This window comes from Leptinotarsa decemlineata, unplaced genomic scaffold (assembly GCF_025532065.1).
Source record: "Leptinotarsa decemlineata unplaced genomic scaffold, Ldec_3_MD MMD2_P_RNA_scaffold_7, whole genome shotgun sequence".
NCBI classification, from domain to species: Eukaryota; Metazoa; Arthropoda; class Insecta; order Coleoptera; family Chrysomelidae; genus Leptinotarsa; species Leptinotarsa decemlineata.
This window is the reverse complement of record NW_027412534.1, coordinates 605,771-621,399: the sequence shown is the minus strand read 5'-3', so window position 1 is coordinate 621,399 and position 15,629 is coordinate 605,771. Positions and strand designations below refer to the sequence as shown.

The following is a 15,629-nucleotide window of genomic DNA, read 5'->3' as shown; positions in this document are numbered from 1 at the left end:
AATCGAAAAACTGATGCAGTCAACATAAATTTGACAAGTGATTTTTTATTCCACGGACACTTCTGCAACAATCCGTAAAATCTATAAAGGAGAATTTCAACCCTAAATCTTTCCAGATGAACAATAGGTTAAACTGTGATATTTCCATAAAAATTTGTCATGTTAATGTCCAGGGTTTGTTAAATAATTATAATTTAATTGAATTGTTTGTGAAGGCAAATAATATTGACGTCCTCTGCTTATCGGAGCATTGGCTTAAGGATGACCATTCTATAAATAATTTATACTTTGGTAACTATGAAATGGCATCTATCTATGCTAGAAAAAATCAAAAACGGGGTGGTGCCCTCATTTTAGTTAAAAAGGGGCAATCATTCTCAGAAATAGATCCAATTAAAAAGATATCAATTGAAACTGAAATTGAAATTTGTGCTATTCGCTATCATATAAATGATACAAAAATTGCTATTATAACAGGGTATAGACCACCTGGTGGTAAAATTAACACTTTCATGGAATGCCTAACGCAGACACTCCACCTTGCATCTAAAAGATCTGACTTCATAATACTGTGTGGTGATTTTAATATAAACTGTCATAAATCGGATCTAAATACAAAACTACTATCTGACATTTTCAATTCATACCAGATAAGCAATAATCCTCAAGGTGCCACTAGAATTTTCACTAATAAAAACGCGCACACTACCTCATCCTGCATTGATTACATGGTGACCAGCCTACCTCAACCAAAATGGGAAATAAATTTGGTCCAACCAAATATAGCCGATCATTTGGCACACATTCTGGTATATGAAGAAACAAACACTGTATGCAATAAGAAAAACAAAATATCATATATCGAGAGGCGTAGTTTATGCGATGACAATATGACCGAACTACAACATCGGTTAACTCGTGAAGATTGGTGCCAAATTTTTTATTTACAAATAAATGAAGCTTTCGAGTACTTCTATAACACACTGATTTGGTGTTTCGATGTATCATGTCCAAAAAAGCGGTGCTATGGGAAATCCGACCAGAAAAGCTGGATAACTCATGAAATCATTGATGAAAGTAAAAAAATAAAGGAAGTGTTTTGGCTTCTCTCAAATTCCCAAAAATCTGAACCTCACTTGATTGAACATTATAAATCAAGATTGCGAGAGCACAAACATAATGTAAAGTTGGCAAAAAATAACTATTTTAAGTCTAGAATAAACCAGTCAGAAAACAAAACTAGAGAGACTTGGAAGATAATAAATAAAGAATTAGGACGAAGCACAAACAACTCGGAAAAAACAATAACTCTCAACTATGATGATGGGTCTAAAATTGACTCAGAGGAAGTAACTGAAATATTTGCTGAATATTTCTCAAATGCAGCTGAAAATTCCATATCAAATCACTTCGGGCAAAACTTATCTCTACCCTGTACTGTTACTGAAAATATTACCATTATTGAACCGTTTCAATCTTATCCGGTTACGGAATATGAGATATCGAATATCCTATCAGAAATGAAAAACAAAAAAACGGCAGGCTTTGATGAACTATTAATTATAACAATTAAGAAAATATTACCATCTATTGTCGTTCCTTTAACATACTTAATGAATCAATCACTTATACAAGGATACTTTCCAGAAGTTCTTAAAAAATCACTCGTTATACCTGTATATAAAAAAGGAAACCCCACAGAAAGGGACAACTATAGGCAAATATCTTTGTTATGCTCGATATCTAAATTATTTGAAAAAGTTGTAGCACGTAGGGTTATGGATCATTTGGAATCAAATAGGCTGTTATGTATGTCTCAGCATGGTTTCAGGAAAAATAAATCTATAGAAACAGCTTCCTATCATCTTCTGAATTATATTTACACAGAGATCGATAAAAAAAATTATGTGATCTCACTATTTTTCGATCTATCAAAAGCGTTTGATACAGTATGCGCGGAATTTCTCATAAAAAAACTGTCATTGTTCGGGTTTCCACGAAATATAATAAATTGGATACAATCCTATATGACAAACAGAGAAATGGTTGTGATCTGCAATGGAGTTACATCTGAGTCAAAGACGGTAAAACTCGGGGTGCCACAGGGCTCTGTTCTAGGACCTCTACTGTTTCTTCTCTATGTTAATGATCTTCCTCAACATATAAAGGGAGACTACGTCACAATGTTTGCTGATGTTACAGCGATAACTATAGCAGGCAATAATGCTGAGCAACTCATCAGCAAATCTGAACATATTATTGATCAGTTCACTACCTGGTGCCAAAGAAATAAGCTCATTCTAAATACTTCTAAATCGATCAGTGTTAACTTTCACTTCAGAAGAAATATTCCAATTGGTCGACACTCTAGTTATGACATTAAAACTTCTGAAGAAATGAAATTTTTAGGGACGTTCCTAGACGCCAATCTAAATTGGGAAAGGCAGGTGGACTATATATGTGCTAAGTAAAATAGAGCATATTATGCCATAAAACAGCTGAAATCCTGTTTGGATGAAACTGCCTTACTCAGCATATATTATGCCATGGCCTACCCTCATATAAGTCTTAATATTATGGCTTGGGGCAGAGCAAGGGATTTTTCCAGAGTCTTCATAGCACAAAAACGGATCATAAGGCTAATCTTCAATATGGATTTCCGGGATAGCTGCCGGCCAGTCTTTATAGACAAAAAAATATTGACAGCCCCTTCCATCTTCATTTTTAAATGTATTTCATTTGTTAGGCAAAACAATAAATTATATGATAAGACTGCTTCAGATCACAGTCATAATACAAGAAACGGTGATCTTCTAAAAATCCCTCAGCATCTCATGACAAGCTATAAAAAATCCCCTCAGTATAATGCCATTACGTGCTTCAATAAGCTGCCAAATGAAGTTAAAAAAATCACAAGTGACAAGGTATTCCATGATTATGTTAAAACTATGCTTTTAGAAAGAGGCTATTACAGTTACCAAGATTTTTTAATTGACAATCTCACAAACAATCAAATTCACAGTGGACGAAATTTTATTTAGATTAAATTATGTGAATGATGTAAATGTTTATTTAATTTGAGGGCATCTATGCTTACTTGTATATGTGTGTATATAGGTATGTGTATATATGTGTATATTTAGAGGTGATTCTGTGTTCAATCTCCAACTCTTTTTATCTTTACTAGCCTGTAGTACAACTGACTTACCATATATACCCAAGTGTATCAAAAATGGTGAATAAATATTATTATTATTATTATTATTATTATTATTATTATTATTATTATTATATATATAACTCAAAATTTCAGAAGTATGGGATCTCCAAGTTATGCATGTTGGGAAATTCCAACCTTCTCCTGGTTCTCTCCCTTTTCTTATCACCTCTCCCTTTCTTTTCTTTCATTTTATTTTCTATCTTCACGGCCCAAAATTTCCCAATTTTTTCCCAAGTCGAAAAAGCAGGGGGGGGAGGCTCCCCCCGTCCCCACCCCATGGCGACAGCCCTGATGTTCATATATGTATGTATATACCTGTATTTATGGGCACTATCGTTCTGTTAATATGTATCACATCCATTTTCAACAACATCCATATCGATTTCAACATGTGTTTATATATTATTACTTGTACGCGTATTTTACAATTGTGATTTTATACTTAATTGTCGATTTAGTTTTATGTTTGTATGGTTTTATATTCAAATAATATTATTTATTTATTCATTTATTTATTTGTTTTCAACCAAACAGGCCAAGACGGCCTAATAACATGGTTAACAGCTTTACAAAAAATACTGAGGTGTAGTAATTAAGCTATGAACCTGAATCATAAACATAATGTATCATGATATGTCAAAACTGACAACTTTTTATATAGTTGAACTGATATTTGTGATTTTTTATTATCTTATGTGTTTTTAATTTCATATATTGAGTAGTTTATTTTCATATGCAAATCCCCTTTATATATAATTCTTTGTCATACTTTAATATTTATCAAATATTCATTTTTTTCCTTTGCATATCCTTTTCACCACATACAAGCAACATCTGATGCTTCTTTGGTTTCTACAATGTTTATTCAACTGTATGTATTATTTCTTTTTGTGATTTGAATCTGAATAAAAATTATTAGTATTTTTTTTTCACCGTAGTGTACGCTGGTCAGGCCCTCTCCCCCGAAGCCCCGATACATTCGGGAGGGCGCGCCAGCATTATCAACCAATGACCACTCCCCACAACGTGGGGTAAGTGATCATTGGGTCCGAGAATCATGTGCCCTGAGCAAACGCAGTGAGCCAAGAATGACAGCCTTCTGCATCTGTGCGGCTAAGATTTCTGCCATAGTGCGGCAAGCCGGTATGATTTTGAGATTCGAGAGTAGAGAAGACATCATTCCACCAAGGACTCCAATAATCAGAACGACCATCTTGACAGAGTGATCTGGATAGAGTCTGCGGAGTTCGAAGAGAAAATCTCGATATTTTATCCGTTTTTCCTCCTCTTTTCTGACGATATTCGTCTCGCCAGGAGCTGAAAACTCCACGACAAATATCGTTTTGGTCTGGTGGTCGAGAAGGACTACATCAGGCTTATTAGCTTGTATGAGCCTGAGGGTGGGGAACGAATAGTTCCAATAAATTCGGCACTTCTCGTTCCCCACAACGGAATCAATATCCCCGGAGCGTAGGGCAACACCGGTGTCTCGTCAATACCGTAAGAGTGTCGTAGATGGTAATATAGTACTCTTAGGGCCGCGTTATGTCGATGGGTGTAGGCCGACATGCTGAAAGCAGGTGCATTAGGGTCTCGGGCGCCTCGCGGCAGGCCCTGCACCTTGTGTCAGGAACCTCTATACCCATGATGCCATGATGAACCCCTCAGTTTCCGACTTCAGCCCACTCGACCTGAGAAAAGCGAACGTCAGGCGCTTTGATACGCCAAGGTCTCCAATGTTATTGAAGAAGACCCCATGCATTGGCTTATCCTTGTGTTTCCGCAGTAGTAAGGTGATCTCTGCGGCTTTTATCTGAGCTTTTTGCTGAACGGGTTCCAACTCTGTGACAGAGTTGTAGTCACCTCGTTCAGAGTCGAAAACTTTACCGAGTTCATCAGCTGGTCGGGCAGCAGCCCTAAGGAGAAATGCTCCAATTCCTGCTCTCTTATGATCACGGATCATGCAGAAGGGGATCCGAACTCCTGACGACTTTACAAGCTGTATCCAGTAGCATTCTGTCATGTAGACACTCCAAACTCAAAAGTCCACGGCCTCCCTGTTGTCGGGGGAAGTACAACCGTGGAACGGATGATTTGGGATGCAAACTCCTATAGAGATACATCATTTTTCGGGTTTTTACGTCGAGTTGATACAGCTCCTCCCGAGTCCATTTCACTACTCCAAACAAGTAGAGTAAGATTGGAACGGCAAGCATATTTGTTGCAGCAACTTTGTTTTTCCCCGACAGTTCCGATGACCAGATCTGTCGAAGTTTGTGCTGATACTTGCCGCGGAGAGAGTTTTTAACTGCAGTTACCTCTTGCGAGTGGCGTTGTTCCATCCCGAGGTAAGTATACGTCTCTCTCCATCATCCAGATGGTGTAGGATGCTTCCATCTACGAGCTGCACATCCTCTCCGTAGTCCCCGCATCATCCTCTTTTGAGATGGACCATTGCACATTTATCTATCCCGAATTACATACCGATAGCATGCGTGTACTCTTCCACCACCCTCAAGGACTGATGGAGATCCTTCTCTCCAGAGGCATGAAGTTTAAGATCATCCATATAAAACAAATGAGTGACCTTGTGCCTCCGGTTTCCGGGGTGCCACAGTTATACCCTCGAGTATTTCTGAGTGCAACGGATAATGGCAATAGTGAGATGCAGAAGAGAAGGGGACTGAGGGAATCATCCTGAAATATACCCCTTCTGAAAGTGACCCACCCTGTTTGGACTCTTGCTTGACCAGATGTTATGGTAAAGCGAGTTCGCCAAAGTGGCATCAGTTGTTCATGCTCATGCAAAATTGTATCAAATGCCTTACGGTAATCGATCCAGGCCATAGAGAGGTTACTTTTATATTGTATCGAGTCCTGCGTTACACATCTATCGATGAGCAGGTTCTCTTTACATCCAGCGACTCCTCTCTTCGACCCTCTCTGCTCATATATCCGTTCGAACACTTGGTCAACTTCGGTGAGTATTCGTGTGTATAAGATGCTTGTAAACAACTCATAACACGAATTCAAGCATTTTATCGGTCTGTAATTCTTAGGAATCAACAAATCTCCGGTTTTGGGGATAAGAACGGTCCGCCCCTCGACAAACCAATCCGGAATCGGCTGCTCTTCGTCCAGCCATGAGTTGAAAGCTCTGGCCAGACGGCGGTGGGTGCTTGGTAGTTTTTTCCACCAATAAATGTTCAGCCCATCTGGGCCTGGAGCAGTAAAGTTCTTGAAACCCACAAGGGCTCTCCGAATGTCATCCAGGGTTATCGGGTTGCGCAGTTTATTGAGCTCAGGCTGTTGAAGCTTTCAGTTGAAAGCTTCAAACTGCGCTAGGGCTGGAGTGTCTAAGTTGAGTGGCTGCAGGTGTTCATAGATATCCGCTCGACCGACGCTCGCCTCACTAGTGACTTCTTAGCAGCCACTAGCATTCGTATCCTATCAAGGCAGTGCTGTTTGGTGATCAGCAGCACGCCTTGACTGGAAGTGTGATGGATACGTCGTAGATTGGTTGCTATTCACCGTAATGCGCGCGTGAAGGGCCTGTTGGCCGCCCTGTAATCCAGCACACGTTGGATACGAGACGCGTGTTGTCTCGCAGACGTGATCTTAGCCTCCATATTGTGTACACGCCGTTCAATCTTCTGAACCGCAAGGCCGGGATTTCGTCCTTCTGATTCGGAAAGCGATTGGACGACGCTATACACGGCAGTGTTGATTCGCAAATGTAAGCCTCTTCTGTTGGAACACTATGAACCTACGCATCCAAACAAGCCAGTTCTTGTGGGTTCAGGGGCCTAATTCTGTGGAGCGCCGTGCGTGTTCTGATTGACTTCATTGTGCGAGTCTCCTCTCCAGCCGTGACAACAGGTGGTATTATTACTATTATTATTATCTTTCCACCAAGCTACGATTAGTACCAAAAACAAGCAGATTAGTTTTGTTTGAATCGATTTTGAGGTTATGAGCTTTAGATGCTGAAATAAGACGAGCTGGATCTTCATTCAATTTTTGATTTGCAGTAGCAACGTCATTAGGGTTAAATGATAGATACAGTTGAGTGTCATCCGCATACATATGTGAATTACAATGTCTTAAAACAGAAACTAGATCACAAGGTATACGCAAAATAATGATAATCCAAGTATAGATTCCTGAGACACTCCAAATTTAATAAATTCACTGCTTGATTTTACCTTCGTAGTTTCTACAAACTGTGAACGATCTTTAAAATAGATTTTGATTAAATTTATAGCAGGTTCAGAGAACCTGCTTGTGTCTGCTTGTGTTTTATCCTTAAAAAATAATTATTCTGGTATTGTAACCGAAAAATCATTAATTCAGGGTTCAACAACAATCACTCGACACATCTCCGATGTTTTCCCTCTCCACTAGTGCATAATATACATTCAAGTTGCCTCAAACTGAGATTTTCAATGTTGAGTTTCTGTTTCATTTTTCAGGCAAGTAAAGGATTTTTCTACATGCTTCCTTGATGTAATCAAGAGAATCTGCATAAGAGATATAAAAACTGACAAATTCATTGATGGAGGTATAAACGCTTTGGAATCGCCTTGCATGGAAGAAAGAAATTGGATCAACGAATAGTTTAATAAATAAATATTGAGAGTTTGTATGAAAGAATTTAATTTCGAAAAATAAATAAATGTACGATTGAAAAAATGTTTCTGTATTACACAGGACCATAAATTGATACAGATATCGACCGTTTCAAACAAAGAATAAGAGATGCATGTATGAGTATTACACCTATCATGCTAGAAAATTGCCACAGAAATTGTCTGGACCGACAACTTATGTGCATTCAACAAAGAGGTCGTCAATTCCAGCATTTAATATAGATTGCCATGTAGCTTTGGTTTTCCGTATTGGTTTCATTTTTCCACAAAATTCATGATAAAATAAATTGTTTTTCTGTTTGATTGTTGTCACTGATGATGGTGGTTATTTCAAATGAAACGCTATAAAAATATCAAATGTGATATACCCTTGGTGCTCAAAAACACAAGTGGTACAAGCTTTTCCCAGAAGGTCGAGAAGATGTGATTATTTTTCAACAAACCTCGTATATCTATGTAAGAATCGATAGCATGGAATTGTGATTTCTTTATACTTTTCCATTTCCTGTCGATCATACACACATGTAATTCAATCATCACATGAATTAAAATGTTAATCCAAACTGTGTAATGGGTTAAATTTGATAGATTCGGCTGAAACCATATACTTCTTTACTGCTGTAGAACGAAATATACAGGGTGTTTGAAATTCAATCATCACCATTGGGATTTCGGAAACTATAAGAGATACGAAGATGGTTAAATTGGGGCAAAGTTGCGCATCAACGTAACTTAACAATATGCCGTTGAGAAAGTTCTGAAATTCCGAGTATATCCGGGAAAAACAGAAATTTAGGAACATGGTTTTTATTTTTTCTGGCTTTATAATAGGGGAGCCCAAGCGGGGATTTCGGGATTTACTGAAGCGCGACAGATTAATATACAAGGGGATACCTTGTACCCGGTTAGGTACCTCCACCAAATATGAGCCCCATATATAAGGCCGTCTGTGAGGTATAAAGGATCAGATTAGTAAAAAAAAATTTATCGTCAGAAATTCTCGAGAGCGTCAGATTAAGGTAGGGTGAGTAAATTACCTGCTAAACAGTGTATATTCCAGTAATCTGACAATTTGAGAGTGACGTAAAGAAAGGGGAGGGCAGCAAAGTTGTAAAAAAATAACGTCATTTCGATATTCTCGAGCGTAGCTAATTTTATTTTATTTTGAAGGTAATAATTCAAGGATAACGAAAAATATATAATCTGACGATTTCCGCAAGCCGAAATAACAAAAATTCGTCGATAAAGTTTAATGCGTGCAGCTGTGTGATACCTATATTTCCCTCTCCGAGTTTCTATTCCTCTATTCTCTATTCACTTTTTCTCTATCTTTTACTCTCTCACTCCGTCCCCATTCTGAATTCTGTTGCCATAACGCCATCACAGCTGATCACAGTGACTCGTTTTTGATGAACATGAAGATGATGATTAATTAATCAATTAATTGATGGATGTAGCCGTTACTACGTGGTAGGATATCATAATGAAGAAAAGAGAAATTAAACTTTCTGTTTTTACCACTTTTATTTGTAACTAACGTTACTGCAGTTTCGTCCTATAAGGACATTTTTAAACTTATACAATATATAAGGACATTTTTAAACTTATACAATATATGAGTTTGAAAATTTCCTTATAGGACGAAACTGCAGTAACGTTAATTACAAATAAAAGTGGTAAAAAACATAGAAAGTTTCATTTCTCTTCATTTCATTAATTAATCAATTGATTATGAAAAATTTATTTTTTTGGGCATTTTTTTGAAATTATTTTCTTATAAATACAAGTATTCTACTTAAAAAACATACTTATTTATTTGCATGCTATTTCTTGGGCTTTTCAATTAATTAAGTTCAATGAATTGAAAAAAAATTAAAAAAATATTGTTTTTGTCAGATTAAGCGAATCCCTCTAGATAATCGTCAGATTATGAGACAGCACGTCTTAAACATAAGGATTAACCATATATATCTTAATTTGACGCGCTTGAGTATTTCAAAAGGGCGAATTTTTTTTTGCACATTATAATAATGGCCGCGAGTTTGCGTCAGATCGAAATCGTCAGATTATTGAATGAGAGCTTTTTTTGTTGCACTTAACACTCCCTTAGAAAATCTGACGCGCTCGATTAAATTTTTTTTCTTTTCACTTTTAACCCATACGTAAAACCACCCACATCATGCAAACGATCAGATTAACATACCAACATTATTGAAAATACGTAGGACATTGATGCTATCAATATCTGACGCGCTCGAGTATGTCCATGCAACAGTATTTTTTCACATATTTAAAAATCTATAGACGCTTCCCCCACCGATGAAAAGGTATATATTATAAAACATTTTTTTCTTCTTATCATTTAAGCTTTGCAACCTAATATGTCTCAATGACGCTCGAGTAAATCCCCATTTTGCATCGTGGGCTCCCCTGCTATCAGAATTTCGTCATATAAATAAGGACCCAAAATTCTATCTTTGTAAATTCCTGCCCACACGTTAATACTAAATCGCACTTGAGGTCGAATTTCTCGGAACTGCCTGGGGTTGTTTATGCCAAATGTGTTCGTTATTCCGGTTGAATATCCCACAATTCGTAAAAGTGCTTTCATCTGTCCAAATTACATTTTCCAGAAAAACAGGAAAATCAGGTCTTCTTATTAGCCAATTAAAAAATTCTAATCGCCTTTCGAGATCACCTGGATGCAATTTTTGAGATATGTGTATTTTGTAACATTTTAAACCGCTTTCTTTGAGATTTCTCCAAGCACTTGTATGACAAATATTCATTTCGGAGAAAATTTGACGTGTAGATTTCCCCGGGTTCATGTTTATCTGCAAATTATTAATTTTTATTGAAAAGGAGACAATGTCTAAATCGATTCCCGCCTCGACAAGATATTTTTTTGAGAGAATTTATCAGGTTGAAGCTGGGATGATTCTGCAACCGTGTTAGGAACCACACGTTAAAAGGTAAGACCTCGTTAGTCCTCAGCTCGCACAAGTTTCTCAACTTCTGAGAGTTATCTTTCGTATGGGAGCGACAGCTAATGAACGGAAAAACAGATTTTACCTCATGCACACCTCATTTATTGAATTTTGATTGTTAATTCTGTCTCCGTATTTTTTTATTGGCTTCTCAAACGCACCAAACTCGGTGAAATTTGGATCCAATAACTTGAACATAGTTCGATGTGGTTTCGTCTTTCGAGATACAAGTTTAAATACATTTACGATGTCCTAACACTGTTTATATCGTATTTGTAATAAATTTGTATCATATCTCTTTTTTTTTCATTCGTGAAAGCCATTTTTCACCAAAATTCAATGACTTGTATAATAACAGAATGTCATTGAGTGTAACAAATTGAAAGTCAAATTTAGAAACATCAAAGTCAAAGCCTATTATTATAAGAATTTTTTTTTCAATATCTCCAATTTTTCGAAAAAGGATGATAACTTATGATACACCATTGAATAAAAACCATTTTCCGAAATGTATGTCTTTTCAGGATATCTCCGGATATACTCGGAATTTCACAACTTTCTCAACGGCATATTGTTAGGCAAGTGAATGCGCAACTTTGTCCCAATTTCTTTTACAAAGCAGATAACTGGAATTCCTTGAAAATAAAAGTTGAATCAGAATTCTCCCTCATAAAATATTGGATGGATAACAAACTACTGACGGTGAATATTGACAAAACGCATTACCTACCATTCTTTGTTTGAAGGTGACTGACAATGTTTCATGATGAATTTCACTAGTTCGGACTTTCCAAGTGAAGGACGAATTCTTTACACAAGATGAGGGACTGCCAATGGGTTCGCCACTTTCACCAGTCATAGCCAACATATATATATATATGGAGTGGTTTGAAACTCTAGCCATTGAAGAAGCCCACAAGAAACCGCGAGTCTGGTTGAGATATGTTGACGACACCTTCATAATATGGAACCATGGGAATACTGAACTAGACGCCTTCCTGAAACACATCAACAGCGTGAGACCTTCCATCAATTTCACAATGGAGAAAGAAATCCACAACGAAATGCCATTCTTAGACGTATTGGTGAAGAGGACCGACACTAAGTGGGAAACATCTGTATACCGAAAACCCACTCATACGGGACAGTATCTGAACCACGAATCCAACCACCATCAATCGACTAAAAGAGGAATCATTAAGACTCTATTAGACCGTGCTTTCGGGCTCTGTAATACGAAGGAAGATCTCGAGAAGGAACTAGACATTATCGAAAAGTATCTTCAACGTAATGGCTACTCCAAAGCGATGGTAGAAAAGACTTTGGCTAGAAGACAGCAGGAGCCTCGCAAGGAAGAGAAGCCGTCACAACCAGTGCTTGTACTTCCCTACATCAGAGGATTATCGGAGAGGATAAGAAGAATTGGTTCCAAGTACAACATCAGAACCTGCTTCAGATCCGGTAACACTATCCGTAGCAGCCTCACGAAAACCAGGCCACCAAACGCGGACTGCGATTCCAAGAATTGCATTTTCCGGATACCCTGCGAGTGGGGAGAATCATACATCGGTGAAACTAAGAGGCCATTGAATGTTCGCATTGCCGAGCACAAGAAACACACACAGCGAGGGGAAACCAGCAAATCAGTAATAGCAGACCATGTTTGGACACATCAACACAACATCGAGTGGTCCCAAGCTGAGATCTTGCACAGAGAGGAACATTGGTTTAGGAGAAAATTCAAGGAAGCCGCATATATGTTGTCCAACAACGTATTCAGCCAAGCCAGCGTTGAAATACGCAACATATGGAAACCCATCATCAAGCGAAAAATGGCCAACTCCCGCCAAAACGGTCATCTCCCACGGAACCAGTGAAGCGGAAAATGGAAAGCAGAGAAAGTGAAAGTATTTCAACGACCTATAAATAGTCATCTCTCGGAGGAATCAGTCCAGTCATCACCCGAAGACGATTGTGGATACTAACAATCGAAACGTAGTGACATAACTTGGTTTGAAATCTTTAAATTTTTATTTTTCATTTTTGTTAATAATAATTTTTAATTTTCAGCTTTTATTAATATTTCAATTTTTATTTTTTTATTGTTGTTTTGGTTTTGTTATTTCTTTGTAATTTGAGTTTTTTTGTTCAAATAAAATTGTTATTACCGGTTAATCTTTTTTAATATTTTTTCAGGAATTTCAAATCAATTTATATCATATTAGACAACGGAAGTCCGAACTGATGAAATATATCATTTACTTACTTTGCGCCTAAACTCTACAACCGAATTCCTGAAAATATAAAATCTATCTCAAATATCAAGCGCTTCAAAAAAGAGTTGAAAGAGCATATTCTTCAAAGTCAGAGACTTGTAATTCTACGTCTATTTGAGTAGATGGGAAAAAACCATACGTACCTTTGCTATGTTGTGCACTTACAATTCTGTAATACATATGTGTTCATATATGTATGCATATATGGGCACTATTGTTTTGTTAATATATATCACATCCTTTTTCAACAACATCCTTATCGATTTTATATATTATTACTAGTACGCGTATTTTACAATTGTGATTTCATACTGCATCAGCAAGTTTTTTCGGAGGCAAACCCCGACGAACTTCACACCAAACTAATATATGCACCTGACATTCTATCCCTTAATGTTAGAAGTCTGAATAGTTATACTGTAAATACTCTAGAGTCTGACATTCTCATTAATAATAAGTTTGAATCTTTATGTTTTAACGAAACTCATACAACTACTGGGTCTATTTTATCGAAAAAAAATTTAGGATATAATTTAGGTAGTTTTTCTTGTAGAGAAAAATTTGAAAAAGGCGGTGTTGCTGTATATGTCAGAAATGATTTAAACTACGATATAATTAACTTAAAAGAATTCTCTGTTGAAAAATCATTGGAAATCTGTGGAATTTCCTGGCGAAACCCTTCAAATAATAAAACTCTATTAGTACTGTCTTGTTATAGATCACCTGATGGTAACTATGATATTTTCATCAACAATCTTTCCATTATACTTGATAATCTCTATAAACCAAATGTTGATATAATTCTAGCTGGTGACATAAACCTGGATTCCACCAATAACTCACGTAGCGTACATCAATTTCTCAATTTGGAAAATATGTTCACAAGCTTCGGTCTCAAATCAAAAGTGGACTGGCCTACTAGACTAACACCTAATTCGCATAGTATAATGTTTTCACAAACATACCGAACACTGTAATATGTGTTCTAGATAATACAATCTCCGATCATAGATCAATATTAATTGAAACCAATCTTCCCGAAAAATCCATCCCATCATCATCCAATACATATAGGAGATTCTTCAGTTCACAAAAACAGAAGGATTTTCAGTCATCTCTCATGGACGAAACCTGGCAGAATGTCATTGAAAACTTAAATGTGGAAGAAGCTTTCCAAACTTTTTATAGTATATACCTTTATCATTTTAATCATGCCTTTCCTCTTAAAAAGTGTCATTTCAACCTATCAAAAAATTGGGTCACAGATGAAGTAAAAACATCAAGTAGAAAGTTAAAAGATCTAAACATCCTCAAAAACTCTTATTCAGGGTTGGCAGAAACTTATAAAAAATCAAAAGAACTACATCGTAGATTAATATTAAACACCAAGCGTAAGTTTTATCAGAATAAAATAACGGCATCCGACAACCCCACAAAAACAGCTTGGCAAGTGATAAATGATATTAATGGTTCCTCGACTGTGGGAAGAAATATAACTATTCTTCATAATAGTGAATATGTCACGAATCCCCAAGAAATTTCAGACCTCTTCAATGAATACTTTCTCTCTATACCTAAGAAAATCACCGATGATCTCAAATGTAATACCCTAAAAAATAAGTATAAAAATCCTCCTAACATTCCAGAAACTATATTTCTTGTCCCTTTTTCAGAAACAGAACTCTTATCACTCTTAATGAACAAACTCAAAAATTAGGGATCGTCTGGACCTGATGACGTTCCAATGTTTCTAATTAAGAAAAGTCTGCCATATATTATATATCCACTCACTTACTTAGTTAATTTGTCTTTTACGTTTGGAGTTTTTCCTGAAAAACTGAAAATTGGTAAAGTTGTACCAGTTCATAAGAAATCTGACGCTCATCTTTTAGAAAATTACAGGCCTATCACTGTACCCTCTGGTTTTTCAAAAATCTTTGAGTACGCATACTTAGAGAGATTCTTGGAAAGTATCGAATGCGGCGAATGCCCTGTTGGGATATTCTGTGATCTCAGTAGGGCATTTGACTGCGTCGACCACATGATCCTGTTAAAAAAAATGTATTCATACGGCATTAGGGGTAATGCCTTCAATTGAATTGAGTCCTTTACTAAAAACAGAAGACAGTTTGTCTCATTTACCGATCACCAGCGTATATTCAAATCTGGAACTCAAACTCTGGAAATTGGGGTCCCTCAAGGTTCTGTTTTGGCACCTTTATTATTTATATCATATTGTAATGATATGAATACTTCAGACGCTGAGTATACATGCATTATGTATGCGAATGATACGTCATTGTTAGTGTCTGATAAATGCGACATTTCTTTGAAGGAGAAGTGTAACCGGTCACTAAATAATTTAGTTTTATGGTGCAATTCCAATTCTCTGTTTTTTAACTCTGAGAAAACCTTTTCTATTCGATTTCACCATCGACAAAAAACTTGTTCTGACATCAAAATAAATGCCAACAACAGAATACTTTCTAATGTCACT

The 15,629-nt window shown here is 36.7% G+C and overlaps 1 protein-coding gene across 1 annotated transcript in view; it reads left to right on the top strand.

The window, feature by feature from the left end:
• The window catches only part of LOC111508663 (uncharacterized), a 51,900-nt gene extending 43,988 nt beyond the window's left edge, over positions 1–7,912 (top strand). Inside the window, exon 9 of the mRNA XM_074170161.1 lies at positions 7,693–7,912. Within this exon, the coding sequence (XP_074026262.1) occupies positions 7,693–7,837 (145 nt within the window). The 3' untranslated portion in view covers positions 7,838–7,912. The remainder of the gene's footprint in view (positions 1–7,692) is intronic.
• Positions 7,913–15,629: the final 7,717 nt, after the last annotated feature.